This window comes from Sturnira hondurensis, unplaced genomic scaffold (genome assembly GCF_014824575.4).
Source record: "Sturnira hondurensis isolate 20B ecotype Veracruz unplaced genomic scaffold, ASM1482457v3 Scaffold0014854, whole genome shotgun sequence".
In the NCBI taxonomy this organism is placed as follows: Eukaryota; Metazoa; Chordata; class Mammalia; order Chiroptera; family Phyllostomidae; genus Sturnira; species Sturnira hondurensis.
The window spans coordinates 12,438,705-12,466,322 of NW_028087485.1; the positions used below are offsets into that span (position 1 = coordinate 12,438,705).

Below are 27,618 nucleotides of genomic sequence, written 5' to 3' on the forward strand. Positions count from 1 at the left end.
CATGCGTTCTTTCCCGCTCCCAGAGACGCGTGGGGGGGCGGGGGAGACTTGGCTTTAAACCCGGGGTCGGGGTCGCACAGGGATGGCGCAGCCCGCCGCCCTCCCCAGCAAGGGCCGGGGGCTTGGTCAGTGGTGGAACAATGGCTCTGCTCCGCCCACCAGCTGAGCGGAGCTAACCCGGGACCGCTGCACTCGCCGCGGCTCCGGGCGGGCGGTGGAGCAGACGCACCCCGGTTCACTGATGTGTGGACCTGCACGTGCGCACGAGGTTCGTCCCGTAGTCACGCCCAGCAGGGGCCGTCACCGCTGGAGGCATCCCATCCCTTTGCCCACTCTCCAGAGCGTGTGAGGCATGTTTTGGAGATTCTTCAGATGGTCAGGTTGCAATGTTGAAACTGTCCTCCTGGGTGAAAAGGCAGGAAGCACAAACACGCGCTTTCGCCCAGAAGCAGGAAAAACGGCTCTAGGGAGCACGAGTAGCCGACGGGTGTGGAGATAGCACTGCAAGCCAGTTTGCTGGACTTATTTTAGCAAAATCCTCACTGGGACCCTGTGAGGAGGACGGTCCATTCTTTATTCCCCTTTTAAGAGGAGCGAAGAGAGATGCGGGGAGGTTAAATAACTTGCCTGTAGTCAGAGTAGCCAGTAAGTGGCGGCGGACTCGTCGTATTCCCTGCGGAGAACCCTGGGTTCTCTTTTTTAAAGTATATTTTAGTGATTATGCTGTTACAGTTGTCCCAATTTCCCCCTTTTGCCCCCCTCACCCAGTACCCCCTTCTCTCCACCAACCCCCCCTCCCCGAGCTTAGTTCAAAAATCATGACTATCGACTGAATCTAAACAAACAAACAAACAAACAAACAACAAAACTAAGCAAACAACCCAAACAGGAACAGAATCACAGACATGGAGGTCATTTCCCCGCCCAGGGTTATCAGCTGGGAGGGGAAGGGGAAGAATAGGGAGGAAGGTGCGGGGATTAGGAAGCATAATTGGTAGGAACAAAATAGAGGGAGGTTAAGAACAGTATAGAAAATGGAGAAGAACCCTGGGTTCTTGAGAAACTCTGACCTCACTGGCCTGTCCCTCATGTCCCCTTTCCCCCTCTTTTCTAGTCCTGCGAGAGTCATACGGGTAAGAGTAAGCTGAGAACCAAGCAGATTGCATTCTCCCAGCCTCTTTCTATGCCTGTGCCTGCCCAAACAATATCCAGAATACTTCCCCTGGAAAGAAGAAAATAAGGATTGGGTACCAGCGATTCGCTTCTCAGGAAGACAGGCACCTGGGATTGCTTGGGCGGAGGACTACGGGGTTCCTTGCAGGCCAGCTCTCTGGTCAGTCACCAGGTCTCTCCTTTCCAATCCTGGCTCCCTGTCCAGTGCAGAACTTTCAAATGAGACTAGATGTTTTCATTTTTAAAAATCTTTGCCTGAGGATAGGTTTATTGATTTTGGAGAGAGAGGAAGGGAGAGAGTGAGACAGAAGCATGGACGTGAGAAACATCACAAACATCTATCAGTTGCCTCCCTCGGACACACAGACCGGAGATTGAAGCCTTAACCCAGGCATGTGCCCTGACCAAGAATCCCACCCTCAGTCTCTTGGTGTGCCAAATGACATTCCAACCGATTAAGCCGCCTGGCCGAGGTGAGACTAGATGCTTCCAGGTACGGACTGCTCATCTTGTCATGGCTCTGAGATGCTTGGCATGTGCAAGAGAAGTCTCCTCTTCAGGCTCTCTCTACATGTTGGATTTGCCTAATTCCTCTACAGGGAGAAGGTTCAGGGTTTTTCGGGGGGTGTACTTTTAATTGTGGCTGCAGGTGGCTTTACCATTGAGACCAGCTTTCATTCTCTTTAACTGCCTCAGTATCTTTGACCTTGTTTCCTCCAGACCCTGGACTTCATCAGGGAACAATCTGCAAAGTCCAGGTTCCCTGGAAACGGCGCTCCTCATTACTCGGAAACTCTGATAGTTATCACTGCTGGCATACTTAGTGCTGGCATGTACACTTTAGCCAGGTGCTAGTAATAATTTATTTTCTCCCAGAGAAAGGGAAGTCTGGCCAAGACAAAATATGTAGAAGTGGGGTATTTTGCTCCTCTCTAAGAAGAAGATGCTACTTTGTGGGGCAAACTTTTGGGGAGTCCAGGGAAGGTCTAGACTGGGGAGAGAGTTTCGGGGAGAAAAAATGGACAGATTGGATAGTGCCAAGTCCATCTTATTGTTGAAAACTGAGAAAACATGACTGGTTCCCTGGCTTGGGCTTCCTTCCTCAAGTTCATCCGGGGCATATGGCATGGCTATGAAAGCCGTCGCCCGTTACCTTCAAACTCTCAGTAACTTGCTACTGCCCAGGAAATAGGGCTGCATGGTAGAAGTAATATTATGGGAAAGAGCATGAACTTGGGTGTCAAGAAGTTATTAGGTCAATGGTAAATTAGAAGTTATAGATAAGTACACAATCAATAGTTGAATACCATAGAGTTCCTATAAGATGATAAATATTTTAGTATATAAGAGGAAAGTACAAATATGCGTAGAAGATGGAGATTGGAGCTACAAACCTTCTCTTGTGAAAAGAGGCACGCCACACCATGGCAGTTTTTAAAGTTCATTTTGATCCTTAAACTCAAAAGAGCAGGAAGAAACAGACCCCCTGTAGCCATCTTAACGTAATTGAGGTGGCAATAGCCAGAAGTCCCAGAAGACCATCTCCCTGTTCATTTAGCCCGTCTCGAGTGTTCTGAACCTGGTTATGATAGGCAAGGAATTGTTCATATTCAGGACAGAGCCAGGAAGGCAAACCTCTGCTTAGAAAAGTTCTCTGGTTCACCGCATTTCTCTGGGTGTCCTGGTGTTCCGAGCCTGAAAGCCCTGAGGCTCTCTTCCCCAGCACAGCCAGGTGACACGCAGCCCAGAAGGTTATTTCACTGCACCAGTTTGCCAAAGTGGCCATTGTTTCTCAGCTATATCCTTGGGAAATCGGCACTGCTTTTTTTTTTTTTTTAATCCTCACCCAAGGATGTTTATTGGTTTTAGAGAGAGTGAAAGGGAGAAAGAAACACTGATGTGAGAGAGAAACATCAATCAGTTGCCTTCTTTATGCACCCCACAACCTAGGTATGTGCCCTGAAAGGGGATCAAACCTGCAACCTTTTAGTGTATGGGACGACACTCCAACCAACTGAGCCACTGGCCAGGGCAGTTGTCACCACTTTTGACATCAACCTGATGAAAACATAATTTAGAATGGAAGGAAAGAGTGTTTGTATCAGTTTCAGCCACCACTCTTTTCTCCTTCATTAGCATAAAAATTGGAGATGCTTATGCTGGCGGGGGCGGTGGGGGGGGGACTTCCTCAAATGAATCATATGAGGATATATTTATTTGGTTTCCTTAACTGGAGATTTGTTTCCCCTGGAGCAGAGATCACTCCCACTCCTGAGGCCCTGGTCACACAGTGGCTCTCGTGTGACAATAGTCCAACCAACATGCTGTCCTGAAGTCTAAGTTTGCTTCTTGGTCAAGGGGCAGAAAAAGAAACAAATTGTCCCAACCATTATCATGGCAAAACGTTAACTGTCATGATACGTAACAGGCTCATACAGACTGATAAACGTAGCTGACCCTCAAAATGACAGCGGAGCAAAGGAACTGAGCAGGCACTCATAAGACATAGGTGGCAAACAGACACTTAAAACGTGTTAAGCTTTACTAATTATTCAGTATAAAATAATAATGATATGTAATTCGTTACTACCGAGGACTTGAACATATTCAAATTTTGATAGGATAAATCGATTCACAAACACATTCACCATAGCATTATTTACAATATTTAAAATGTTGCCATACATAATATTATAAAAACTATAAACTATGATACAGTTTTATGCAGCCAACACCAATAAAAATATTGTGCAAGAAGCATTTCTAATGATGTAGGAAAGTGGTCATGCTATAATGGTAGCAAGGTAGGACAAAAACTTACCAATTTGTCCTTTTCTGTGAGTTTCCATTTCCTCACTTGTAATATCAGGATAATAGTATCTGTTTTGCAAAATTGTGCTGACAGTCACGGGCATGGAAAGTACAATGCAGTGAATACAGTCAGTAACATTGTAATTCTGTAAGGTGTCAGGTGGGTGACTGCTTTGTACGTTACATAAGTGTCTAATCACTGTGTGGTACACCTGAAACTAATACAATATCACATGTCAACTGTAATTAAATTTTAAAAAAATTTTACAGATCGCCTCTAAAAAAACCCCAGATTGTTGTGAATGTTAAATAATGTATTAAGATAAGTAATACACTGCTGGGCACATAGTAGGTTACAACTGTAGTATTCAAAGTGCTCTGTGATTTGCCCCTGAACTTCCTGTTTCAGCTTTAATTTGCACAACCTGCTTGGTGTAACTCACATCTTTGTCAAACTGTTCTTTTACTGATTTCTAAACATGTCCCTTTTTCCCAACTATTTTTCCTGCTCTGGGTCTGTCCAAACATTACTGATTCTTCAGGGTCAAATTCAAGCTCTGTTCCTCTCTTAAAGCCTCCCCCTAAGTTCACCATCACTGAAACACGCTCTCCCTTACCTTGGGCCTCCAGAGAGCTTCCTCCATTGTTTACAGTGACTCTCACATGGACTTAGAGAAGAATGACCTGCATGTGTCTTATTTCTTCTACCAAATTTTAAGCTCCTTGAGACAGGGCCCTACTGCCAAAATTGGTGAGTGAGTTTAGAAAGCTCAGGGATACAAAGCCAATATACAGAATTATTCTATTCTATATACTACTACAGAGCAAGTGGAGAGTGAAATTTAAAATATAGTGTTTGCAGTGCATAAAATATATCAAATACAAAGGAGTAAATCTAACAACATATATAGGATATCTGCTCTGAAAACCGTAAAACATTGCCGAGATAAATTTTTAAATTCTTAAAGAAAGGAAGATGCCCCATGTTTATGAATAGGAGAGCTCAATGCTAACTTGTAGATTACTCTCTATAAAAACCCAACAAGTTTCTTTGGGGAAATAGACAAGCTGATTCTAAAATTTAAGTGGAAATGCAAAGGGTTTAGAATAGTCAAAATAATCTTGGAAAACAAAAACAAAGTTGGAGGAATTAAACTATTTTATTTTAAGACTATGAAGTTGGAACAGCCAAGACAATGTGGCATTAGCAAAAGTGAACAGAAATAGATTAGTGAAACAAATTAGAAATTTCAGAAATACACCAACATGTACATGGTTAACTGATTTTTTAAAATAAACGTCCCATATCAATACATGTGGAGGGCAAAATCTCTTTAACAAATATTTTTTGAAAAACTGATATCCATATACAATAAATAAACCTCCACCTGTAACTTACTCTGTCATAAAAATTAATTTGACAAGGGTCACGGAGCTAAAGGTAAAATTCACAATCATAAAGCTCCTATAGTAAACCAGGGGAAAATATCTTTGTGTCCTTGGAGTAGCCAAAGATTTTTTGGAGAGGACACAAAAGCAATAAACACGGGGAAAATGGATAAATTAGACTTCATGAGAGTTCAAATGTTCTGCTATCAACAGGAACTATTCAGGAAATAAGTACACAAGCCAGAGAACAGGGACATACATCACAGCACAGAAAAACAACTGAATGAAAAATGGCAAAAGATTTGGACATTTCACAATAAAGATACAGAAACGGCCAAAAAGCACATAAAACAATTGCTCCTCATTGGTCTTAGATGTGACACCCAAAGCATAAGCAGCAAGAGAAAAAATGGATAGATTGGACAGTGCCAGGAAAGTGAAAAGACAACTCACGGAATAGGGAAAAACGTTTGCATTTCATACATCTGCTAAGAGACATACCTAGAACTCATGAAGATTTTTACAACTCAAGAGTGAAAAGACAAATTACCCAATTAAAACTTGAATGGATATTCCTCCAAAGAACATTCCAAAATGGCCTAAAAGTGAAAAAAATGCTCAACATTGCTAGTCATCAGGGAAATGCAAGTCAAAACCGAATGAGATACTTTGTATGCGTTAGGGCAGCTGTATTAAAAAGGACAGGTAGTAACCAGTGGTGGTGAGGATGTGGAGAAATTGGAGCCGTCCTTCACTGCTGGCAGGAATATGATATATTGCAGCCACTTTTGAGAACAGTTTGACAGCACCCCAAACTGCTTACGATTTTGTCATAAAAGAGTTTGAAATAAAAAAGGGGGGCATTATTTGTGTGGGGCCCGGTACAAGTGTCAAGGTTCATCAGACCAAACACTTACGACCTGCTCATTTTATTGTGCAGTATTTATGCCTCAGCTAGGGAGGGTTGGAAGCCAGAGTATGAGCCCAGGAAAAGGACTCCTAAAATTTGCCTTGTTCATTGCTGTATGTATTAAGCTTCTGCAGTAGAGCAGGCACTGTTCTGGAGGCTGGGGACACTGGGAGTGAGCCCCACGTTCTCACCTCCTTGGAGTTTACATTTGGGGGCAGGGGATGGACGATCAAAGTAAACAGATACATAGTACAAGGTGAAGGGAAACAAAGATAAGTGGACGTAGCGTAAATTGTTTTACTAAATGCAGAAACTTGGGAGATTCTAGGCATCATCTTTGCTCAAGAGGAACCCAAAGTTCTTTTCTTCTCTTTCTTTTTCAAAAAATTGTTGCCCACTTGCCCTGGAAGGCTGATGCTTTGGTGTTTGTGCCTAATAATTCTCGCTGAGTTTTGACCTGGCTGTGACTTTTTGGTTCCCCTCTGGGCCCAAATATGGTAATCAGGGCTTGCCCTCAGGGATGTTTCCAGGGCTGGGCCCTGAGAGTCTCCCACAGGTGGGGTTGATTTCTAGAGTTTGCTTGCTGGGGACAGTGTTAACAACACAGAGCTTGCCCAAGGAGTCCCAAGGCCTCTGGTCCCATCCCGACCTCTGCAAGGGGTGAAGGTCTTTCTGAGGAATTCTGTGGCGTGGCTGTTGTTTGCTTTCGCTTTCCATCAGGGTGGAAAGCGAAACTCTATCCCAACACCTGCATTGGTGCATCCCAACACCTGCATTGGTGCATCGGTCTGACCTTGGTCTCACAGGGACACCTGAAGAAGGGAAGACAGTTGGAGGTATTCTCTGCCTCTTCCCACTTCAAAGGAGGCAATGCGTTGATTGCTCTCAAAATTTCCTTCTACCCACGAGGAAAGAGAGAGAGAGAGAATGAGCAAGAGCGAGCCAGCGCCATGTCTTTTGAATGTGGAGGCCTCTTTCACGATCTCGCTGCAAAGCATGGTTTGGGGTTCCCACTCTAAGCAGCCCAGTGACAGTGCTCTGGACTTCTCTGGGGTGGCGTGATCTCTCTGAAGGGAAGTCAGCCAGACATGGGGGCTGGGGAGGGTGGTCCACTCCCAGAGCTTTCAGGTGGTAGCAGACTTGTGGGGTGTTGTTGCTTCTCTCTTTCTCACCTCCTGTGGCTGTGAGTCATTCTTGCCTGCAAAACCGTCTACCATGTCTGTCAAGATGCTTCGTTTCATTGCCCTGGCCCTATGGCTTGGTCGGTTGGAGTGTCGCCCTATACACCAGAGGCTTGTGGGTTCAATTCCCAGTCAGGGCCTATAGCCCATCCTCCAGTGGGTTTGATCCCCAGTGGATCCCTGGTCAGGGGGAAGGTGCGGGGAGGTGAAGGTGAGGGGAAAGGAGGGTGTTGCAGGTTTGATCCCTGGTCACCCCTGGTCAGAGTATGTGGGACGACTGATAGATGTTTCTCTCTCTCTCCCTTTCTGTCTCTGGAGTCAGTGAATATGTCCTCAGGGGAGGATTTTAATTTTTTTTAAAGGTGTTCTCTGTTCTGGACTTTGACCTGGCCTAGACAAGTGTTTTGAAATACATGGGCACACTCTGTCCATTAGGTCTCTCTGCTTCCTGGGCTCGTGTTGAAACCCCCAGAACCCTGGGCATTATGACACTGATGTTGCATTGTTTTGTGGCCAACAGAAGTCATACCCTTTGTAGGTTTCAGTTTCTTCCCCTATGTCACAGCAGGCAAGGGGCGACACAGTAGCCGACAGCGCTCATGAAATAAGCTGACACTTGAGACGATGGAAAAGAACAAGATTCCAGAGCCTGTTTCTTTTTCTTCCAAGTGCAGACTCTGACTTGCTCTTTCAATGCTCTGTCCCTCAGCTTCTCTTCTGCGAAATGGGGGTAAGCTGACTTCAGTCACCATGCACACCCCCACAGCCCGGAGTCCATCTAGGTAGCTGGTCTCCTGTGGGATTGGGGAAAGGAGGAGGGGCCCTGTGATAGGCTTTCCAAGTAAGGGACTTTTATCCCAGGAAATCATGGGATCCTCATGAATGCCTACTTATGACATACAGGTCCATGAGGGGACAGAGTTTTGGCTTCGTTTTTCTCTTTGACATTTCTGGGAAGAGGGAACTTAAAGACACTTGCCCGGGATTATGGCATGAAGGTCTTTGTGTAACACCTATCTTGAAGGTCTGTGACTATCTCCAGCCAGATGTCATAAGAGGGGTAGAATGTTCCCAGATCTTCATGCTACCTGGCCAGTCCCCTTAACAGACCCTCTTTTTGCCCTCTGGGCACCCTGCAAGGAGAGGCCAGCAACAACCCTAAGGCTCTGAGCCTGGGGAGGGAAGGCTTACAGAAGGGCCTGCTGTGAGCCCCCAGGTGCTCAGGGACCTCGGGATTGTCTCCTGCTCCAGCTGCACTCCCAGCTCGGTCCTTCCTTACCTGCTCTTTTTGTTGTTGTTGTTCTCTTTCACTTATTCACACAGATCTAAGCCAAAACTTTGGGCGTATGTCAAGTAAAGATAATACTTTACTAATGGCCTTGAACTAAGGCCCTATCCCATGAGTGACAGAAGCAGGCCTACCTCCTCCTCCATAACTGACAGGTACTGGATGAAATGTTCTCCAAGCCACTGTCACTTCAGTCCCTCCACCTCCTCAGATTAAAGTGCCACTTCTAGATACACAAGCATCCCAAGGCAAGTTGTGACCCAACCAGCCCCATGCAGCTGTCCCTCCACACTGCCAGTGGCACCGTGGTGTGAGGGCAACAGGCTAGAGCTGCACAGACTGTCAGAACCCCACCCTAGGCTTTCCCAGGGCACAGAGGGCAATGCGAACAGGGGGTGGAAACCAGCTCCAAAGTCTGGGCCAGTGTTTGTCCCGCCATTTCTCTGTGCCAAGAGAAAGGAGCAGGACTCTCCCTGGCTGTGGCCTCTTCCCTGTCCTGTGGTCCAAGCTAGAATGATCGACTTCCCCTCCTCTTGCCCAGAGGAGACAGGACTGGGCTGGTCTGCCCTTCTGGGTTCTATCTGGGCGTGACTGGCTTCTGGAGAAGTTTGAGCGAAACAGAGAATGGGGCCCCCACATTTCCACGAATATATTGATTCACTCACTCAACAAGCGTTTATGTGACGCCCCGTGGACCCAGGCACAGTGGTAAGTGAGCGTTAAGGAGGTCCTGAGCTTGGGCAGTTCAGCGTGGTGAACACCACCCTGGGAGAATTGGGGAAGACGCTACAGGAGGAGGAGACAACGGTGCTAAATCGAAGGTGCTGTTGGGGTAGATGTGGAGCAGAGTAGCTGACAAGTTATAGGCCCAGAAGAAAAGAGACCCTAAATTGATATGTCCCTGACTAGGACCCTCAAATGTGGCTCTTCCTGGGCCCCAGGCCAGAGAGATGGTGTGACAGGTCTTCTGCGGAGTGACGCTGGTTGAGAAGAGGCCAGTGCACTTGTCCAGCCAGCTCCCTGTGTTACCCACTGTCCAGAGAGCTGTGGACAGCCTACCTCTTCCCCATGCTGCTCCCCCAGGCCGTCCCCGTCGAATGCAAAACAAGTGTGCGTGCACACTTGCATGCGCTGATGCGTGTGCCAGGGGAAGGGCTTCTACCAGGTTGTTACCACCTCTATCTCTGACCTGCGTGTATGTCTGCAAGTCGGGCAGTGCACGTGACCGGGAGCAGGGTGTTTGGCCCAGGGACAGAAGACTGGGCAGTTGGAGACAGAAGTCTTCGGTCCATGGCCAAACTGGAGATTTCTGGGGTGGCTTGACCTCCCAAAGGGGGCCTTTCCCAGCCTGGGAAGCCAGCCTCACCCCAGAGCATTCAGCCTAGGATAGGCATGCAGGGAGGACAAGCAGATACAGGCCCAGGGCCTCTGAGAGACAAATGAGCTGAAAGGGAAGTCTTCACGCCCTGACTGAGCGAAAGTGGGGAGGGAAAAGGGTGGCCCAGCTGCCTTTATGGTCAGACAGGTATGCCCGCTTTGTGGCTTTCCCTGGTTGCTAAAAGTGTCCTGAGGGAGGTCACAAGGGTCTTTCAGAAGTTTACACCAGGGCACCCCTCTCTCCCATATGTGACCTTAGCCAATCCCTAGCCTTTCACCTCCTCACTCTGTCCCTTTCCTCCCCTCTTGCCCTCCCCACAAGCAGGTCCTGGCCAGAGTTCTCCCCCTCCACCCAAGGCAACCTTTCCCCAGCCATCTAGCTTTAAGCATTGGGTGAGTACAGTCAGCCCACTCTCCCCTGGCCTTCCCTTTGCCCGACAGCAACCTCTTCCCCAGCTGATGTCACCCCCGCTTTGTACTAATAGAGCAGCTGAGCAGCAGCTGAACGGGGCTCGGCAGGGCTGCAAGGTCCAGAGGGCAGCTGGCTGTGTTCAGAACCAAGCTTCCTTCTGTGTCCCAACCTTCCCCCGCCCACCCGCCCCTCCCCCAACTCCTCTAGCCTTTCCTGGCCAAGTGTCTGCTGCTCTTCCACTCTGTCCTCTGAACCAACAAGTCCTCCCTGGGACTGAGTGTTGACTGAGCCCTCCGTGTGCCCAGGGGAGTCAATTAATTCCCTTCCAACCCTGTGGGAGGGAGAGCGGAGCCAGAGTTGTGGGCCCGCCCCAGGGGAGCACACAGATCTCTAAAAGGAGCAGGACAAAGCACAATGGCCAACCCTGCAGCATAGTATCTGATAACTGCAGAGGGCAAACATGCCGTATTAAGTGGGGTGCGGGTGTGCAGAAGGGTGAGGGGCCCTTGCTTATTGGGGGGCCCCTAGAGTTAGGGGAAGAGAATGGGCTTGAAACATGCTTGTTTAGCTTTTTTTTTCCTTTTAGTGATCTTCGGGGAGCTGAAGGACTTCAGTGTCTTGAAGACTTGAAACACAGCTTTACTATTGCCAGTTTCCCCAACTTTCTGCAGAAACACACTCATGGAAGCAAACTCATTGGCTAGTTTTATTTGGCTGGGTTTTTTTTTATTTTCATCTGAAGATATGTTCTTACTGATTTTCGAGAGAGTTTTGAGAGAGAGAGGAAGAAAGAGAGAGAGAGGAACATCTATGTGAGAGAGAAACATTGATCAGTTGCCACCCATATATAGCACTCCGACCGGGGATAGCACCCAAAACCTATGTATGTACCCTAACCAGGGTTCGAACTCACAACCTTTTAGTGTACCGGACAATATTCTGACCAATTGAGCCACCAGCCAGGGATGGCTTTTTACCAATGTCTACTTATGTGCTTTGATAATATTAATATTTACCCACCCATTCACCCCTTTTTACAAGGCTCGGAAAAGCTGTGCCAGCCTGGGGCTGGGCCGGGTGGGGCTGTGTTGGGGCTGTGTCCGGCACATCTGCCGGGTGCATGGCAGGCACTGCAGAGATTTTGTCTAGCAAGTTGTTTTCTCCAAGCACAGAAACAAACGTGCTAGCTAGACAGTGAGAAGGAGTTGCTAGGCCTTGACCTTCCCCTGTCCTCCTGCTGTCCCCCACTGCCCCCATGGCCCCACCCAGCTTCCATAAACCCTGGAACCCATGGGCAATTCCGGTCTGGAAGGCCCTTCGGATCACCTTGGGGTGTCTTCCTTCTACTCTGCCCCCATCTTTCTTCACCTCTCCACACCCAAGAGAAGAAAGAGAAAAGTCCTTTTTTGCTCTTAGCTTCACCCAAGGTGTGAAATGTGATATGTAAAGTATAAAATAATGTCATTGTGGTAGATTTCCAGCCTATTTGTCCTCTTCCCACACCAGCAGTTGGCTGGATTCCCTTTTAAGGGACATTTATTTCTATTTCCCCAAGAGACTCTGGGTTTGCAATGGTAATTTGGCTCAGACATGCTCTTGTAGAACCCTTGGTTTCCCCATGTCATCCTTCCAAGCCCTAGCCCAGAGAGCCAACTGTTCATCCTATCCCTCCCAAGCCTTTCTCTCAGCTAAGAACTGGCCATGTTGAAAGAGGAGAGACAGCAGAGCCCTCAGCCCCTGGAACGTCAGTCTCTGACGTGCAGGGCATCCAGCAGTCTTCTTCCCTAACACCCTCCTTACCAAACCTCCGTTTTCCCAAATGCCAGCTTCTTCTTGGTCCTCAAGAGCTACTCCTTTGGACCACCTGGCAAAGCTAGGGCTGCCCCATCATGTACTTGGCTTTGGCTGAGGCCATAACTTGGCACCAAGGGAGTGTCATCTGAGATAGTGGGACTCCAGGAAGGGGATGGGGCCTGGTGCTAGCCAGCTTCCTGTCAGGGAAGGTTGGCACCTGGACCTGTGGGTCAGGGATAAAGCCAACACCCCACTAATCCCATTATGTCCTTCACATTTCAGGGCCTATTGCAAGAAGGAACCCACGGCAGAGTTATGGAAAAGTAGGGCTTGCTTGGGAAGGTGTGTGTGCCTTGACTCATCCAGAGGAGCAGGAACAGAGTTGGATACACAGGAAACCTATTCTGAGAGGAAGCCTCTTCTCTCCACTCAGGGAGGAGTGGGGAGAGGAGAGTGAAATCAGCACAGGAGGTAGGAGGTGGCGTTTAAATTGTCCCCCTCAGTGGTGGGGAGTATAGATGGCACTTGGTAGACACTCCTGAGGGCTGAGGCTATTCCTTCTCCACTAGAAGAAGGTGTGGAAGCCACAGGACTGGACCTCATAGATCTCCACTTACCAGTGGAATAAGTGACCAACAGCATTCGCCTGGGCCACACTTCCATCCAGGCGAGCAGCCTGGGAACTCCCACGCCCTAGGAGCAGCCCAAGCAATCATGGAGCTCAGCAGGGATACTAAGGTAGGCCCTTTCTGGGAAACACAAAATTCCCCTGATGCTTTGTTTAGATTCCCTGACGGTCATGGCAAAACTTTCTTAGGCTAACTACATTGCAGAAATCCACCAGATCTTCCTACCTTCTCAGACTTGCATCACGGTCTGACTGTTCTCTCTGCCTTAATAGGCTCCCTTCCTGTTTTCTGTTACAGGTGTGTCTCCCACTAAATCCCTTGCCCCTTGGTATCTGCTTCTCAGAGGACCCATATTAACTAACATAGAAAGGCAACTTAGGTAGGTCTCCAGAATGATAAATACACACAGCTTAAGACCTGTTAGCAGGGCCAGACATGAACCTTTAGAGTTGTCTAGAAGAAAAGAATAAGTAAGAGGAAGGAGCTGAGAATAGAAACGGTCCCTAAATTGAAGAACGGTCCCTATGAGATGAACCTGTCCCAAACAGGTTCATCTGCTTCTTTCATGACAAACAGGATAAGGGTCCTGCTGCCACCTGGTGGCTATTGTGGGCAAAGCCCCTTTGGAGCTCCCACTCCGTTTTGTGATTTGTTCTGGTGCTTAGGGTGCTCCTTCTCCCTTATTTATAGCCGAAATTATAGGAATTTATTCCAGACTTTACATTCAAAGTGTTCCTCCTTTAAATTCAGCACCATGATTGCACATATCTGTGAATATACTAAAAACCGTTGAATTGTGCCAATTATAAGCGGGTCAATTGTATGGTATGTGAATTATATCTTAAGAAAACCGTTCTTAAAAATCAGCACCAAAAGAGGCGTTGGAACGAATGGAGGGTTTTAGAACATGAAGATGAGAAAGGCTGGTTTCAGTTTCTTGGAACGCCCCCAAGCAGGTAGTCAAGAAGGTCACCTAGAAGGTGTTCATGAAATCATTACTTACCCAGTTAAATGGAGGCACTTCTTTCATTGCCTCACCCCCACCCTTTAACTTCTCCACCCCCACTTGTCCAAATCAGGCCTTCTTACTTTCCAAGGTCGCCTGAGAGATTCTAGTCTAAACATCCAAAGGCTTTTATCAGAAGAACCCTTGACCTTTTCCTGCCGGTTGATACTGACAGTTACCATCCCCTTCTAAACCACTCCTCTGGTTTGGGGTCTTGAAAATCTTTGCTCCTCCTCTTACTATGGCTCTTTCTCTCCCTTTCTAGCTCCTCTTCCTTCCCCCAACTCCTTCTTTTCTGTCTTTATTCCATTCTTTGGCCATCTCAGCTGTTCCTGTGGCTCCAGTAAATACTTCTAGCTACACAACCCCCCACCTCCCTCTCCCCAGTCTTGATTCACTCTCTCTTGATTACACTCATCATTTGAGTGTCCCACTAACACTTTAAGCTCAAGGGTGCCTAAAGCTGGACTTATCTCCTTCCTTCTGAAACCTGCTCTTTTTGAACCTTTTCCTAGTATCACTGCCTTTCCAGTTGTCCAGGTCTGAGGCCTTAGATCTACCTTGGCTTTCTCTCCCTTGCATCACACGTCCAGTCAGGTGCTCATCCCAGCAGGTTTTGCCTGTGAGGCATCTCATATGTCTTCCCATTCATTTCTGTTCTTATTTCCCCACCATAATTCAGATGGTCATTTTCTGTCCCTAAACCAGCACAACAACCTGCTAACTGATTTCCTTGCTTCCGATTTCCTCCCAAACCAGCCAGCCTGTTCTATTGGCAGACTATTTTTCATAAAATGTTGCTTGGATTTTATTATTCTCCTCAGAAGACTTCTTTGTCTTTCTGTTGCCTAATGAATTAAATGTCTGGCATTTGAGGCCTTTCGTGTTTGTTTCTGACCTTGTTTCCAGGCTTACCTATTCTCCAGCGAAAGTGGGAGTTTTCTTCCAAAAGAGCGTGCCATGTCCACACCTGCCTGCCTACACCCATGCTACTGTGTCATTGTAGGTGACCCAGAAGAAGTCGTTGTCCCTGTAGTCAGACAGACCTGTTTTGGAAGTCTGACTTCACCCTAAGTTAACTCTCTGATCCTCAGCTTCTTCAGTCCTAGATGGAAATAATAAAAATCTACCCCGTAGGATGATGTGAGAATTAGCTGAGATAGTGCAGTGTTTGGCGTCGGGGGGCGGGGGGGGGGGTGATGGTTAATAAATGGCAGCTATCCTTTATTTCTGTCTCTAAAATATTATCCATCCCTCAAAGACCATCTCCATCAATGCTGTTCCCTTCAAAATTCCTCCAACTGTGCCTCTTCCAAACCCAATCTCTTCCTTCTTCTGAACCCCTGTTAGATGCTGTACTTCTCCTTGCAGTTGTTTTCATGTCGTTCTCACATTCCATCCATATTCTTCCCCAAATGTAATCGCCAGGGAAGTGGCAACTCATACAAAGTCTTGGACCAAGCAGATGACAGGTAAATCCATTGCATAAGTAGCTTCCAGGTCAGGAAATGGACCGTGATGATCTCTTGCTGACACGGGGATCCAGTGTGGGGGAAGTAACCAGCCACGAGGATTCTCTGAGTCTGAGATAAAACTGAACCTCAAGTCTTTATGAATATAGCTCCTAACTACTGGCTCTTATAAAATAATTCTTTTTCTGAATATAAAAGTACTCATATCCATAGGAAAGTACTAACAAAACAAAAAACATCTGTAATCACCCAGAGATACTACTACTGAATTTTATATTCTTTAATACTAGTCTCTTTTTCTGTGTTCTACATGTAATGTACACATAAAATTTGGATTCTGTAGATGTATATGCCAGAATTTTTCACATAACACCTGGGGAGCATTTTCTCATGACATTAAATATTATTTTAAAATGTTAATTTCTGCACAATAACCCATCATGTGAATGTATCCTAATTTATTTAATCCTTTTTTTCATTGTTGTATACTCAAGCTCCTTCTTGTTTAGTTTTTTAAAACACTGTTATCAATTATGCTGATAGATGTATCCGGATGAATTTCTAGATTGAGGATTAAAGGGCTGATGGAATTGTAAAAAGAAAGCTCTTTGTTCTGAATTTCTGTTCATAAAATTAAACTTTTTTCTGAAGTATGGTTGACCTTTATTGAGGTATGATCGACATACAAAAGGTTGTATGTATTTCATGTGTAAAACTTGAGTTTGGAGATAAGTACATGCACAAAACCATCACCCCAGGAAATTTTTCATCAGGATGGCTTCTCACTTGCTACTCTAGCTCTCTTACTAATTTCTCTCTTTTCTGGGTATTGAAGAGGTAACTAATTTCAGGAGTGAAAATGTGGTTGGATTACACTTCTTAAAAAAGAATCTAATGCTACCCTGGCTGGGGTGACTCGGTTGGTTGGGCTTTGTCTTGCAAAGTGAAAGGTTGCCAGTCTGATTCCTGGCTGGGACACATGCCTGGATTTGGGGTTTGTTTGGTTCCCTTGGGTCAGGGAGGCGCCCATGAATGTTTCTTACATTGATGTTTCTCGCCCTCTCTTTCTTCCTCCCCTTCCCTCTTTCTAAAAAAGAAATAAATAATTTTTAGAAAAAAAAAGAATAATGCGAGAGTTCAAGCTTAGCTCAACTCACATTCCAGGGACCATTACTTAAGTCTTTTTTTTCCTTTAGAACATTTAATTAATTTTTTAAAATTGTTGTTCAAGTCCAGTTTCCTGTCTTTTACTCCCGTCCCAGCCACCCACCCAGCCCTCCCCCCCTCCCATTTCCGCCCCTCCCTAGTTTTTGTCCGAGTCTTTTATACTTGTTCCTGTCATTACTTAAGTCTTCGTGTGTTTTGCAGTGTTGTAACTTTCTCCTTGTCTGGTCTTTTAACTCAGTCTGTTTCCTTGTGTGTATCAGCAGTAAAACATTTTTGGATCTCAGGAAACCACGTTCACTGCAAGGACAAGAAGGGGGAAGAGAGGTAGAAGTGATTATTTTGTTCCTCCTTAGCACCAGAAACTCATGTCTCCTGCTGCACATCCTTGAAGTGCCCTGTTCTTGTCCCTTGAGGAACCTCTTATGGTTATAAATTACGTCTGTATGTGTTTAGTGCTGATCTTTAGCAGAATGCAAATTTCTGATGGTTTTATTTGCTGCTTCATCCCTAGAGGTAAGTATAGTCCCAACCGTAGCATTGGCATGCAATAAATATCAGTGGAATGAGGACTTAGGATAGAAAAATATGTGTCTTCCATAATGAGGCTCTTGGAGGCTGGGCCAAGGAGGTGTCTTGGGCCGTTGTCCCGACACCCTGACACGATGCTGGAAGGGTGAACACCAGGGTTCTGCCCTGGTGCTCTAGTCTCCCCTCTCAACAGGGTCATTCAGTCAACCATGCCTCATGTGAAATTTGGTGAGGGGCCCTGAGGGAAAGAATCACATTCTCTCAGGTCCCCTTCCCCAAGTCTATCTGTCATACATCTCCTTCCCTCCCTTTCTTTCTAGCTCGGTGTCTCAAACTCACCACACCGCCCCCTCTAGCAGGTGGCCTGACTTAACACAACACGGGGCTATAGACTCATTGCCACAGCTGCAGCTTTGCTGTGGGATTACTTCAGGACCATGTGCCTATTCCAGTGTGGACTACACTCAGCAAGGGAACATGGTCACGGCCTCTGACCCACATTTCTGGGCAACCGAAGACTAACGTCCTCCTTTTTTGTTGATGCATCGCTGGTCTCCCACCACCTGGGTTTGATTGGTTCCCTCTGTCTGTCCAGTCTTCTGTAGAAGGCACAGACAAATGGACATAGATGTTGAGGAGGGTCTTCCAGAAATGGGAGGAAAGCTGAGGGTCTCATTCAGAAAGGCTCTCTTTGAAGAGATGGGAGATGCAAATAGTGTCCTAGCAGGACTTGTGAAATTGGGGGAGGAAGTGAAAGACTAAAGTTAGTCTCTTGACTGGGGGCGAGTGGGGTACCTGCAGTCTCTCTTTGAGGTCCCTGAGGGAATAGAACAAGAGGCCATTTTCTTGGCTTCCTGGGTTGGGACAGCTGCAGTAGGACTTTATTCACTGAAGCCTCCCAGTGGACCTTTCTCGTCCGTTCTGGTGCATCGAGAAGCAGGGGCTTGTGGAGACCCCTGGCACAGTGCTGGGGTGTTTGTTATAAGACAGGCAGCGGAGGACTCTCTGGGGCTTAGCCAGCTCGGGTCTGCTCGCTTGGTCCACCATGTTTGTTGCTGAAAACTTGGGCTGCTCAAATTTCAGGATATTTGCTATGCAGGTGACTGTGGTAGTCTATTAGTGAAGGTTAAGCTCTTATATGTAGGGTTCTTTCTTACACGTAAATGATTTCCAATGTCTTTCCTTGAGAATCATTGCCAAAGTGAGCCTTTATTACTTCCAGAGTATGTCCTATTCTTTATATTTATTGCAGTGAAAAAGGTTGAGAGTCACCAGGTAGAATACAGAAAGTGGTTTGCAGCTTGTTTCTCTCCGTAGAATCTGGACTGTAAATTACTCCAAGATTCATTCCTCCATTAGGGATGTCCAACCTTTTGGAATCTCTGGGCCACACTGGAAGAAAAAGAGTTGTCTTGGACCACACCTTATATACACAAACACTAACAAAAACTGATGAGAAAAAATGTTTTAAGTAATTACAATTTTGTGTTGGGCCACATTCATAACCATCGTGGGCAGCCTGCGGCCCCCAGGCTGTGGGACACCCCTGCTAGAATATGGCAGGTGACTTATCCCAGGGGAACTTCCATGGCAAACTTACGGGGAGATGAGCCACAGATTTTCATCCTCCAGACTTTGGTATCTCTGGGCTCTGTGTCAGGACCTAGTAGATCTGAATAGCACTGAAGAATCTGGCTGGGATGGGCATTGTGTGACAAGGGAGTGTGCTGGTGGCCGAAATGGGGTAATTCTCTTCTCAGTGTATGAACTAGAAAAGCACATGACCAAAAAATGTGTCCCAATGAAGCAAGGTAACCAAGGCACCAAGTGGGGTAAGAGCCATCACAATTAAGAGGTCTTTCTGTTTTGTTGGGCAACAAGGCTGGTCATGTGGTTATAAAATTCCTTGGAGGTGCTTTCCTTCCAAGACTTATATAATGCTCTTCAGCTGAAAAACCCTCCTTCCTTTTCTCTGATGTCAGCTGAAGTGGGACAGGAGTGAATACAGAGAGTCCTGGGACTCTTGTGCCTCTTGGAAAATAACAACAGAGTCCTGGATGAAGGTATATACCTTAACCCGAACTGCTGTGTGTGAGGGAGTGCACAAAGATGGATGCTATGGTAAGAGAAATTTGTTTTGTGCTTTATAGGACACTGTTTATAAAGATGTCTGTGTTCTACTGTTTGAATCCTACAACAGTCCTTAAGGCCAGCAGGGAAGGCCTTATTATCAACACTTTGCCGAGGGGTAAACTAAGCGCCAGAAGGGACTTGGCCAGAAACATACAGTCGGTAAAGTGCTGAGCCAAGAGTTACACCCAGGAGTTTGGGTTTCAAGTCCAAGCCTCTTGGGGTTCGCTGAACTGGTGAGAGGCAGCCCGAGCCATTGGAGCCCTCCAACACCAGTTGTCGGCTTTCACAGGGTATGGTCACACAAAAATGTCAAGTGCCAGGAGAAGCTTGACATGGAGAACTGCCAGACACAAAATCAACAGGCGATCCCACTTGATTACAACATTAACGACTTCTTGAGTAAGACTAAACATGCTAGAAATGAAGAGTGCCCTTTGAGAATATTTCTCAAGCCATGTTGTATAACCTATATTCTCAGGGGCAGGGTGGGTTGATCTACCCACACGGAGAGTGCTCAAGACTGAGCCGAGAAAAGCAACGCTGTCCAGGCGGGTGACCGTAAATTAAAGCAGCCCGGCTCTGGCCATCAGCTCTCAGGAGTACGGGACCTGTCGTGTGATGGACCTGTCACAGCATGAGTTCACCCCAAGCGCCCCCCCATTACAGACCTCCCTCAGAATACAAAATACCCCAAAGGTAACAGAAACCATCTCCTGTTCCTCTCCCTACTTCTGTGGACTTTACTGCTAGCTTCCTCCCCTGTCCATTACCCCTGTCCCAATGTTCAATTTGGCAAGCCAGGGGTCCTTCTGCAATCGTTGAAAAGCTTGTGGGTAAGAGGCACAAACATTAGCTGATTTTACCCCAAGTGGTCAATACTGGCACAGTTCCTTGTTTTTTGTCTTTTCAAAGAAAACAAGCACCATAGAATGTGTCTCACTAGCCAGTAAAGTGGAGAGCTGGGAACTCCTCTGTCTTAGAAGGCCCACAGAGAGGCCTTGGCTGCCCCTACCCCCAGCACAGTTCATTCCCTTAACACTGTCTGGGCTGGGGCAGCAGATCCAGACAGCAGACCCAGTGGGAGGACAGTGCTGCTTTCTCAGCCCTGTCTCAGATGTGGGGTTACACTTATATATCAAAGGGCTGAGCCCAGCCCTGGGTTGTCTGGCATCAGGATCTCTTTATGGGGTCATTCAAGACTGGTGACTTGCACCAGGCTGACATTTTGCCGAGTGTGAAACTGGAGGGCTCCAGGCTGGTGCACAGATGGGCAGCCAGGGGTCAGAGAAAGGGCAGCCCCTGCTCCAGCCATCAAGACAGAGGTAACCACCTGCCCTTGTGGGGCCAGCCCCATTCTTGGCCATAGCCCACGCAGGTTCATGAGCCAGGGCAGGTTATCAGAGGCCGGAGCTGGGCATTGTCAAACGTGTGCCTGAGGGCTCATGCCAGGTTTTAAATTCACAGACCTGAGACTAGAAAGAGTGCAGATCAGTCTAACATCTCTCACATTTCTGTTTTGTTCTCATGCTTGTGGTTCCAGGTCCTGTACTAAGCAGAACCACAAGATAAGGTTGTCAGCTGAGCTGGGTCCAGAAATCCCCTCCCCTTAAGGAGTCCCAAGTCACCCTGTCCTTGCCCTTTGCTCTCTGATCTGTCCTTCCCATCAGGGCTCAGCCTCTTCCCCAGGTTGAGCCCCACACCCTCCAGGAGGACTTTTCCACTGGTCAGCTCACTCCAAGCCATGAACATAGCTGGGAAACGGGAACTTTATATCATGACCTCAGAAAAAAGGATACAGTCTGGAACCGCAGACCTTCTCCCCTCCTCATCAGCAATCGAAGACCCTGCCCCTTAGGCATCTGAAAGAGAGGGTCCTCTTGCCACTATCCTTTCCCCCAGCAATGGGGTGAAGTGAGGGAGAGGAGGTCTCCTTCTGCTCCCCATTAAGGGTCAGCTCAAGGTGAGACCATAAAGCCACCCCAGATGCCACTGGCTGAGCCTAGTTGGGAGGCAGCACTTTTCAGTCTCCCTGGCCTCAGTCCCCACCCCAATCTATGTCGGCCCTTTCAGGGGCTTTTAGTGGAAATGAGCTCAGACCGGCAGTGGAGTCTGCCAGCCTCCTCTCTTCCCAGCTCCTCCCATCGCTCTTTCATCACCTTTTCAGTCTCACTTGACTCAGGACCATCGCTCCATCAGGCTCTGTCTGCATCTGCAAGCAGCTCTCTCCTCCCTGTAGCACTCACCTCTTTCACCCCTCCTTCCTCCATCCCCCCCCACACTGAGTCCTCATTTCCCCCTTCTCCCCTTTCTCCCTGGTCAAACCCCTGCCCCACGGCGCCATCCCACCCCTTTCTTCTTGTCTCCACAACAGAAGGGAGAGAAAGAGAGGCCCTGGCAGGATTGATGGTCATTCCCCACCTTCTCCTCCTCATCTGCTTCCTCCCCCAGGCGGGCACTGAGTCCCCTACAAAAGGCAGGAGCACAGGCCGTGCAACACCAGCTGCTCTCAGCCTCCCTTTGCCCTCTGCTGGCTGGGCAGGGCTGGGCAGGGCTGGGCCTTTGCTCCCTCTTTCTCCAGGTGAGAGTGGGTACCTGAGGTGTCAGGTCCCCCACATTATTCCCCATGAGTACTGTGGAAAGTCCTGAGGGGCAGGAGCTGCAAAATCTAGGGAGAGAAGCCTGGGACAACCCTGCCTACAGTGGCTCTCCCTCCCCACATGGGACACTGAGGATCTGCACCATCTCCAGTGCGGTGCGCCCCCAGCCGCAGCCCAAGAAGCCTGAAGACAGACCCCAGGAGAAGGCACACAGGATCCTGGTGTCCAGCTGCTGCCTCCAGATTTTTCGAAGCATCAGAGGTAGCTGGTGGGGGTGGGAGGTGGGAGGAGGGAAGAGGGTTCTCCTAGGATAGTAGTCAGGAGAAGGAGTCACCAAAAGCTGGGGTTTTTTGGTGGGGTTGGGGGGAATGTGATCTGAAGAAGAGGTGGCATCTCAATGACCCTTTGAGGTGTGTGGACCTCCTGTGTAGAGCTGCAGGCCCTGGAACACATAGGCCAGTCTGTGTTGCCCAGAGTTGGGAGCCTAGAAGGGTGTGCGGCAGCTAGTTTGAGGAAAGACATGGATGTGATGATGCTTTACACGGCCCCATCTGGAACGAGTGCCTCCTTCCCATGCTTCCATCCATGCCTTTGATGGGGGAGGGGAGGTATGGTTAGAGTAGCTAGATTCAGCCAAGGTGTGAGGTGATGGGTGAGGAAGGGGGCTGGAGTGGAAGAGAGAGTAAAATCTAGGGACTGATGGGTGGGGAGAACTGGAAGGAACCCTGCTACTGGAGATCCTGGGCAGCTCTCCAATGCCCCTTAGGACTTTGGGGAACAGCCCTGACTGAGAACACCGCTGAGAACCGGGAACTTTATGTCAAGACCACCCTACGGGAGCTTTTGGTGTACATCGTGTTCCTGGTGGACATCTGCCTCTGTGAGTAACAACCGTCTCTGTGTACAGTAACATCTGTCCATCAGAAGCATCTGTGTGTGCGACATCTGTGCACATACTTCTGCAGGCAACATATGTGTGAGCAGACTGTGTCATGGGACCTTGATATCAGTAATAAAATTCTATTTATTGCCTATTAGAAAGGTGTTAGTAGAAGTAGCTTTGTCCAGAGTTACAAAGGGGACCCAGTTTTTAAACTCAAGCTCCTGACACCTACTCAGCAGCCACTGTTTTCTATTGGCAGGTGGAAGTTTTTACCCTCCTGTAAAGGGTGGAAGACCACTCCTTTCTGTTTGGAAAAATATACTTTGGTGGGTTTCTTGTAGTAATTATACTATGTCTATTCCACGTTTCTTCAGAGGCAGAAAGAAAAAGATTCAGCAGGTCTTAGGGCTCATATCCCTGAAAAAAAGGTTGGAGATGCAAATGATGTGGTGATGGTCAGTGCAGGTAGGGTTTTCCCCTGTGAGAGATGACCACACCACAGACATTGAGGGAAAATACGAAGCTCTAGCTACAGACAACAAACTCAGAAAACTTGGTCTCCAAGTTGGGAGAAGCCAGTGAAAAGAGAATGGTGAAGAGAAAAGATACAAACAAGGAACTGGAGATAATAATAAAGTTGGACCTAACAGATTCTATAAGGCCTATAGATAGATAAGGGTGCTTGGTACTCAGGTAGTTACTTCTTCAAAAGCTTACACAACAAGTACAGGTGGGCTACTTTCATAGAATTGTATGTGTGTGTGCGCGTTGATTCAAAGCCGAAGCTTGGATCTTATGACTAAAGTAGCTCCCTTACTGGGTGGACTTATGCCCCACAGAAGGCTCTGTGTTTTTAGGATGCATGATTCTTTTAAAAGTGGAATCTGAAGGTCTGATAACATCGGTCTTGATGGAAAATTTTGTTATCTTTGTGAGCCACCCACATTTGTGTTTCTCCTGTAGGAAAGTTGAGCAGCAAGCACTTGCATCTGACTGTACTCTGTTGAAACTCACTGCATAGGGACAGGGGACAATTCTGAGTGTTTACCATGGGCCATCGGCATGGATTGAGAAGAGTCAGTGCACGGGAGGAACAACAGTCAACCCAGTGTGCCTTTTATGGGGCCCATTTGATTCCTTTCAGCAAACAACTGTCAGAAATGTATTTGTTGACATACTCATTTTTTATTTTCACCATCTGCTAGGAAGGAGTGTTCCTCTTCTTTATCAAATCTCATGACAGCAGCTGAAACCTACAGGCTGAGCCTTCTCTATAAATGATTCAAAGGTCTATATTTCCAGATTAGCCTTTAGAGCAAGATTGGGAGGTTTCTAGCTCCCCAGAGTTCCGGTGAACCAGTTTTGACTTCTCTATAAGGGGCTGGAAGAGGTAGACGCATGGGTTCTGAAAGCCCAGAGGTCCCATCTACCCATGTTCTCTACTTTTTGAGATCTCAATGCATTGCTGAATTTGAGGTTGTCTGTAATTTCCCAAAGCCTGAGTCAGAGACTCAGTCCCATAATTACAGAACCCTTGAGATTTAGAGGTCATCAAGTTTAAGGATGCAAAAACCCCTTCTTTATGATCCCACCTATAGTGCTCTACCAAGTGTCAAACCAACCCTATTCTGGGGAGTATCCATGGGGATCTCACTGACTCATGGGGAATCCGTTTTACCACTGGGAAGCTCTATTTCCCTTCATCCATAGAGCCCCATCCTGTGTGCCAGATTTCGGACTAAGGGATGCAGAGATACTGATTCTTGGGCTGTCAGCGGCCTACCTCCTCCTTTTAGAACTTTCTCCCTCAAGCTATTTACTTCCATGTTACTCTCTGAAGCCCTAGTGGGTTCAAAGTCTCATGCTTCCAATTGTCAGCTGTGTGAGCTGGGGCAAGTTTGCTACCCTCGCTTAGGCTTGGATAATAATCATACCCACCTAACAGTATTGTTGTAAAGGTTAAGTCAAATGGCCCACTAATATGCTTAGTGCAGCACCTAGCACATGACAAATAATACCTATTATTATTTTCAACTCACAACAAACGTTATAAAGCTCTAGTGTTTATAACACTATAAATGCAGTGTCACGAACCCAACAAGCGATGGAGGGTGATGGAGAATTAGCCTGATACCTTTAAACCTCCAAAAACCTCCAGCTCCTATGGAGTTGGGCTCTTAGTAAAGATCTTGAAACCATTAAATTACCTGAAAATGTGCCATTCGCTGCTTTTGACATTGAGAATTCCCTGTCCACAAAGTGCCAGCACTCTCAAGAAATTTCTCGTGAAAAAGAAATTGGAGGCTTTCACACTCTGATGGTTCCATTAGTACAAGGGCACTAATAGTAGTTTCCTAGCCCCATCCTCTGCAGGCCTTTTCCTTCTTTCAGGCAAATCTTCAGACAACATCCAGCCTTGGACATGGTCGCAGTAGGGCTACTTTGGCGCTCTCCGAGGTCCTGACCACACATCCCTGGCATCCGATCACCTTGTCAGCCTCCCTGAACTTGGGCCATCTGCACAGTAAACTATTCATTCTAGTGAGGATGATATAACTCCTAAGGGGGATGAAAATAGGTTCTTCAAGAACAACAACAACAGAACACCCCTTAGGTTTTACAATAGTTTTTGGCCAAAGTTTTTTACAACACTTCTAGACTGGTTGTAAAAAACACCTTTCAGGGAAGAAACCAACGTGAAAAGGCTACATACTGAATGATTCTAACTATATGACATTCTGGAAAAGGCAAAACTATGAAGACAGCCATTGCCATGGGTCAAGGGAAGGAGAGATGGATAAACAGATTGTAGAGGATTTTTAGGGTAGTGAAATTCCTTGTGTGACATTATGATGATGGATACAGGTTGAACTTTTGTTAAAACCCATAAAATGTTCAACATTAAGAGTGAACCCTGATTTAAAAACTCTGGACCCCAGGTGATAACAATGTAGGTTCATGGATTGTAACAAGTGTGTCTCTCAGGTGTGGGGTTTGAATATTGGAGGAGGCTGTGTTGAATAGGGGCAAAGGGTATATAGGAAATCTCCACAACTCCCACTAAATTCTGCCTTGAACCAAAACTGTTGAAAAGGTAAAGTCTATTTTAAAAATACCTCCCAAGGTTTGTAGTTAGCTCCACATATAGGGGTTGTGTCATTTGAGCAGCATCCACTTCTGACATTAGACCTTTACATTAAGGCATTCTCTCCAGAAAACCTCGGTTCGTCACCACAACCAACACCATCATCACTATTATTAACAGCACATATAACAAACCTTTAGTGAACAAGTTTTCAATGTGCCTAGCATCTCATCAATTACTCCTGATGATTCCATGAAATTGGTTCTGTTGTCACTCTCATTTTACAAATCAGGAAAGGTTTAGATGTGTCAAGTAGCTTGCCAAAGGCCACACAGCAAATACATAGCAGAAGCAGGAATCCAACTCAGTGACTGTTGGCTTGACTCAAATTCTGAGGCTCTGATCTGCTGGGGTCTCCTACAGCCTCTCTGCATCAAGATATGTTTGTTACACATCAATTTCAACAGTCACCAACATCTTAGCAAGGATAACTTCCTGCCCTACCCTACCAGAAGCAGAATCTTGATAGAATTCTACTAGCTGATTACTTTTCTGTCTTCGTTGCTGTATTTAAATGCTGATATAAACATTAAAGAACATCTTGGAATACAAGTCACCTATAATTCACCACAACACCAAAAATGTTTTATGTGTATTTTTCCCATTACAACTCCTTATTCATATATTTACATATTTCGTCTAGTTGCATATTTACACTTTCACTTATAATTTTATCACAAACATTTTTCATGTTTGGAAGTAGTTTTTATATTTTCATTTTAATTATTTCAGTCACACCACAATTAACTAAAATATTTCTCCTGTTATTTTAATTTTTGTCAATTATTGGTAAATACCTTTATCCTTGCTACTTTCCCCCCCACTTTTGTTGAATTATTTCTTTGGGAATTTCTAGGGAGAGAGATTATGAGGCCAAAAGATAGAAATATCTTCTCAGTGCTTCCCACATGTCATCTTTTCGCCTCTGTAAGGGGTCATACACACTCATTATGCTGCTAGCACTGTAAGATCAAACCAATTTTGTCACAACCTCACCAACATTGGATATTCTCATTTATAATTTTAATTGTTGAATAGGCATAAAATGGTACAATTTGCTTTAATTTATTCATGCTGATCACTACCAAGGACAGAAACTTCCCTGATGTTTTAATTTATTATGTGTATTTATTCTTTTGCTAATTGCATAAAAAATTTTTATTGTTTTTGTTCAGTTACAGTTTTCCCCACTCCCCCTACCCCTGTCTCTCTCCCCTGCCTCATCCAACCCCCACTCCCCAAAACAATCCCTATCCCATTTTCCTTGACCATGGGTCCTTTGTATATATTCCTTGACTTGACCTTTCCCCTTCTCTAACCCTTTATCCCCTTCCCCCCTCCCCTCTAGTCACTGTCAGTTTGTTCCTCATTTCCAAGTCTGGTTCTTTTTTCCTCATTTGTTGTTGATTAGATTCCACTTATAGATAAGATCATGTGGTATTTGTCTTTTACCACCTGGCTTATTTCACTTAGCATAATAGTCTCCAGTTCCATCCATGCTGTTGTGAAGGGTAGGAGTTCTTTTTTTTCTGCTGCAGAAGATATGTTTTAAGATGGGCAAGGGAGCAGTTGGGAGATGAAGACGGGAGCATTAGACCCTCAGTGAAGAGTCACCCACTAGGGTCATTTTCAGGTTCTGGATTCCTGGGGCTGAAAAGAACACCTGTGCAAGGGATGGGCCCTTGAAAACTATAGTGGTCAGCTATCCTGCCCACATTTCTTT

General features: G+C 46.5%; 1 protein-coding gene, 1 long non-coding RNA gene and 1 other non-coding gene across 8 annotated transcripts in view; 2 read left to right on the forward strand and 1 right to left on the reverse strand.

The window, feature by feature from the left end:
- The first annotated feature begins 10,034 nt into the window (after positions 1-10,034).
- Positions 10,035-19,646, forward strand: LOC118999520 (uncharacterized). Of its 3 annotated transcripts, XR_005069118.1 has the most exons (6): positions 10,035-10,277; positions 10,455-10,522; positions 13,262-13,343; positions 18,390-18,464; positions 19,120-19,200; positions 19,560-19,646. It is a non-coding gene; the product is annotated as an uncharacterized LOC118999520 (long non-coding RNA). The 3 variants fall into 3 exon arrangements; XR_005069119.1 differs by lacking the exon at positions 18,390-18,464; XR_005069120.1 differs by lacking the exons at positions 10,035-10,277; positions 10,455-10,522 and adding an exon at positions 12,292-12,806.
- On the reverse strand, positions 11,120-11,248 carry LOC118999558 (small nucleolar RNA SNORA33). Its single transcript, XR_005069137.1, has one exon. It is a non-coding gene; the product is annotated as a small nucleolar RNA SNORA33 (small nucleolar RNA).
- A 33-nt stretch (positions 19,647-19,679) lies between the features above and the next one.
- The window catches only part of PKD2L1 (polycystin 2 like 1, transient receptor potential cation channel), a 29,375-nt gene continuing 21,436 nt past the window's right edge, over positions 19,680-27,618 (forward strand). For all 4 annotated transcript variants that reach the window (XM_037064167.1, XM_037064166.1, XM_037064164.1 and 1 more), the window contains exons 1-2: positions 19,680-22,128; positions 22,634-22,747. In XM_037064167.1, coding sequence (XP_036920062.1) covers positions 21,894-22,128; positions 22,634-22,747 — 349 coding nt within the window. In that variant the 5' untranslated portion in view covers positions 19,680-21,893. The remainder of the gene's footprint in view (positions 22,129-22,633; positions 22,748-27,618) is intronic.